Below are 3,866 nucleotides of genomic sequence, written 5' to 3'. Positions count from 1 at the left end.
TGGAGAAATACGTTGGAAGTGGATGGTTTGAGTTTGTTAGGGCAAAAGAACTCAAAGAAGGAGATTCTTTGTTCTTCACTATTGATAATCCTCCACACAAATTATTTGTATCAGTGATTAGATAGATAGGTTTGATTGTACGAATAACTATTTTGCCAATTTGGTTTGATTGTGTATTTGTAGACCACCATTTCGCCAATTTGGTTTGATTGCTTAATGTAAACCGATAACTACATTGTACAACATTATAAAGCAACCAATTTATTGTTAACGCGAAGGACTTATTATAGAAACATCAACCAAGAATTTTACTTCTACAAACCCAGAATTTTAAAAAAGACCACTTAACATTATAAGATAAAAGTTGCGACCACCGTAGTGGTCAAGTCATGGGTGGAATATAATATCCAAACCGAAATTAGTTACAACAGCAAATTAAAAACATAATTACTAAAAGCATTAGACGATTGCATTTCCAAAATTAAACTGAAGATTACACATAATATCCTGCTTGTTACTCCTTCCTCATGCTCCTACTGGTGACGGATATGTCGAACATACATTTTGTTAGGCGGTTCCTCCAAATCAAATATCAATTTGTCATTGACCTTTAAACCACGGTCAGCGACAAAATCATGCCATCCACCAACTAAAGACTTCTCAGAGTTTCCTCTTCCGGCTGTCCTAACCCAACAATCGTAGGTCTTGTGTGTTTCCACATCCTCCGTCATCATTCTAATATATTTTCTTTTCAACACCTTTCTAGATACTGAATTTGGAAAATGCTACATGTAAGAATTAAACAAAAAATTAAGTTAGCTTGATTTCAATCTTGACTTACAACGTATGTATCTTTGAAAAACGCAAATAAATCAAGTAGTCCAAAATACATAGACAAGTTTGTAGAATAAGACACCGATGGTAGACAACTGCAAAACAAGATGCCTAAAGTTCAAGTCTAGTAAGTTTTCACATTATGGCTCTATATATCTAAAGGTACTTAGTATTCATAATGAGTAATCCATGTCAACAAACCTATGATTGGTAACAAATGAAGATAGTGAAATAACATGTAATTGGAAAATATTATGAAGTTCACATACCAAAACTTGAGGCTTTGTAACGGAAGCCAATGCTTCCGTGACTTTCTTCTCAAAGTGATAGAAATGCACGTTTTTAGGTTCTTCTTCCTCTTCCTCTTCCTCTTCCTCTTCCTCTTCATCTTCATCTTCCTCTTCCTCCATTTCATTGTCAGAGACAATCTCAATAGGCTCCTCTTTAACACGTGCCGGGAATACATTTGGAACTTGGATATTTCCTAGTCGTGTCAACCTAAACAAATTTTTTGCACCGTCGTAGTCTAGCCTGACCTTGGTTGGAACTTCGAATCCAAATTCCTTAGCAACCCTAACTCCCGGAGTCATATACACACCTATGTCATCTTTTCCAAAATGTGTGGTGATGTTTATCTCTTCACCATTTTTTAACGTTCCAGGAGCTTTTAGATTGAATTTATTCCGATTGTCCTCGTAGTATTGTTTTGGAATACGTATCCTCCCCTATATTTAAATAAAACAAATATTGTTAAGTGTAAATTGTATAATATGCAATGATGTAAGCTGGTGCCTCATAGAGGTTTTTTTTACCTGTTGAGGCCAGATGATTGTCTCCAGAATTTCACCTCTTAAAGCTTCCTTGGAAAACCATCTACAATACAACATATAATTTTTTGTAGATGAATATAATTTCTAATTGTCACAAAAAAATTTCGTAACCCTAGAGTTGAAATACAAATACACTAACAAAAGAGAGTCATTTGCCTAAAAAAAATTCTAACTAAACTAAACTAAACAAAAAAAACATAAAGAATGTCAAACCCTAGAGTTCTAATTGGGAGTTAGGGTGAAACAATTAAAGGTAAACAATAATAGAACAAGCACAAATCTAGAACAAAAACGTTCACCCCTTTCCCTTTCCACCCCATCCCTTCTTTTGTTTGTTCTATAAATTGGTTTTGACATTAAACAATTGCGGCGGTATCTCATGGAAATAAACTCTAATGCGACCAAAAGTGTGATAGTTGCGGTATGGTTTACCTTGATGACTCGCCTTCCATGATGATGACGATGATGATGATGATGAAGTGGTCCCGAAATCTTTGTCTGCGGTTGAGAAAGGGATTTGCTGGGTGAGTACCGTGAAATGTATGAGAGTAATGGTGAAAGTGATTGTTTGTTTAACTTGTAATGGAAAGAGGATAAATGTCGATTCCATAACAGCCACATAAAATGCTTTTCATTTTCCTTTTAATTTTCATCCAATTACTGTTATAACTCTCAATCTTGTCCTCTTATTATTTCGATAAAAAAAATTGAATAATTGAACTTCCAAACAAGAGAATATTAAAATGATGAAGTTTACAAAAATATAACCAAATAATATAATCAGTAAGATTTACGAAGAGATTGATTACATTACAAACCAAAATTACAAACCCAAATCATAACAATTAGAAACCAAATTACAAACCAAATCACAACAATTACAAACCAAACTGCAAACTGAATTACAATCCTTAAAGTTGAAATTACAATAATATTACAAAAATTACTCACAAGAGAATATTAAAATGATGAAGTTTACAAAAATATAACCAAATAATATAATCAGTAAGATTTACGAAGAGATTGATTACATTACAAACCCAAATCATAACAATTAGAAACCAAATTACAAACCAAATCACAACAATTACAAACCAAACTGCAAACTAAATTACAATCCTTAAAGTTGAAATTACAATAATATTACAAAAATTACTCAACTAAGTGAATGAATGGTTTCAAACATTGCAAAGTTGTCCATGCATCAGCCGTTTCTTCTCTCTTTTTACGGATAACATCATACCTATCTGATACTTTTTCCAACTTGCGCTTAAGATCTAATATGGTAGGGTTCGTTTCGATGTCTGCTTCAGTTTGCGACATTGAGTCCTTCAAAACATATAATTCTTCTTGACAACGATGAAGTTGGCCCAGTGCTTCATCAACCAATGAAGTATTGTTATTGTAGAGCATCATAAAAAAGTGTAGAGCAAGATAGTATCCTAATTGAGCACGGTTAAAATAGGGTTGCATAAGACCAACTTCAATGATCAATTGGTTTAAACGGTCGATGAGGGAACTATCTGACGTTATGTAATCAAAGGTCATGGACAATAACTTTCTTATTTTGTGAAATAGTTCCACAATTTTAATCATATTGGTGTCATTATTGATAGAATTGACAGAATTTGTGGAGATGTTGAAATGATCCGCTTGGTTTACTTCGCCGCTCATGTTTATGGTTGTTATTGAATATGAGAGAATTGAAGGGATATGTTGAAACTATGTTACTATTTATAGGTGTTAGGTGTTGCATCCAACGGTCATGTTGTTTCAAAATTTGATTAAAACACCTTTTCATAATTTGATTACCAATTAAAATGAAGGGACATGTTGATTCAAAATTTGAAATTTTTAAACACCTTTTCATAAACTGATACCACCATCAGTCATTAAGTTTTGAAATATCTTATTTTGAAAACCTTTTCATAAAACATTTAAAAAAATTTACGAAATTTAATTTAATTTTTTTTAACTGTCAAAAATAGTTATTCTCAAAAAGTACTGTTTGTATTCCACATTTGCCAAATGTGGACAAAATTAGATGGTTTTATAATTTGCCAGATATGGAATTTACCTATGTGGGACAAAAAGCAAAAAGCATATTATTAGTTTTGTCCAAATAAGGCAAAATTCTATGAAAGTACAGAAAGGGCAAAAACATCAACAGGGTAAAGACAAACACGTGGGAAGCAAGGCAAA

General features: G+C 32.8%; 1 protein-coding gene across 1 annotated transcript; it reads right to left on the bottom strand.

Annotated features, from left to right (window-relative positions):
• Positions 1-328: 328 nt before the first annotated feature.
• On the bottom strand, positions 329-1,721 carry LOC146930580 (uncharacterized). Its single transcript, XM_085702063.1, has 3 exons — positions 1,647-1,721; positions 1,104-1,559; positions 329-785 (listed from the first exon to the last, which is right to left on the bottom strand). The coding sequence occupies exons 1-3, from the start codon at positions 1,719-1,721 to the stop codon at positions 534-536; spliced, it is 783 nt and encodes a 260-aa protein (XP_085558189.1). The 3' UTR covers positions 329-533.
• Between the last annotated feature and the right edge of the window lie 2,145 nt (positions 1,722-3,866).

The sequence above is a fragment of the Medicago sativa genome, chromosome 4 (genome assembly GCF_051527215.1).
Source record: "Medicago sativa cultivar Bolivia chromosome 4, Bolivia_mono, whole genome shotgun sequence".
NCBI lineage: Eukaryota > Viridiplantae > Streptophyta > Magnoliopsida > Fabales > Fabaceae > Medicago > Medicago sativa.
This window is presented reverse-complemented; position numbering and strand designations above follow the sequence as displayed.

Bases quoted from the DNA above. Each gene is read 5' to 3' on its own strand.
- LOC146930580 (XM_085702063.1), bottom strand. From the start codon at position 1,721: ATGTTGTATTGTAGATGGTTTTCCAAGGAAGCTTTAAGAGGTGAAATT. The intron at 1,560-1,646 runs GTAAAAAAAACC...ATTTAAATATAG, and splicing joins CAATCATCTGGCCTCAACAG to GGGAGGATACGTATTCCAAA. The intron at 786-1,103 runs GTATGTGAACTT...TCTTACATGTAG, and splicing joins TTACAAAGCCTCAAGTTTTG to CATTTTCCAAATTCAGTATC.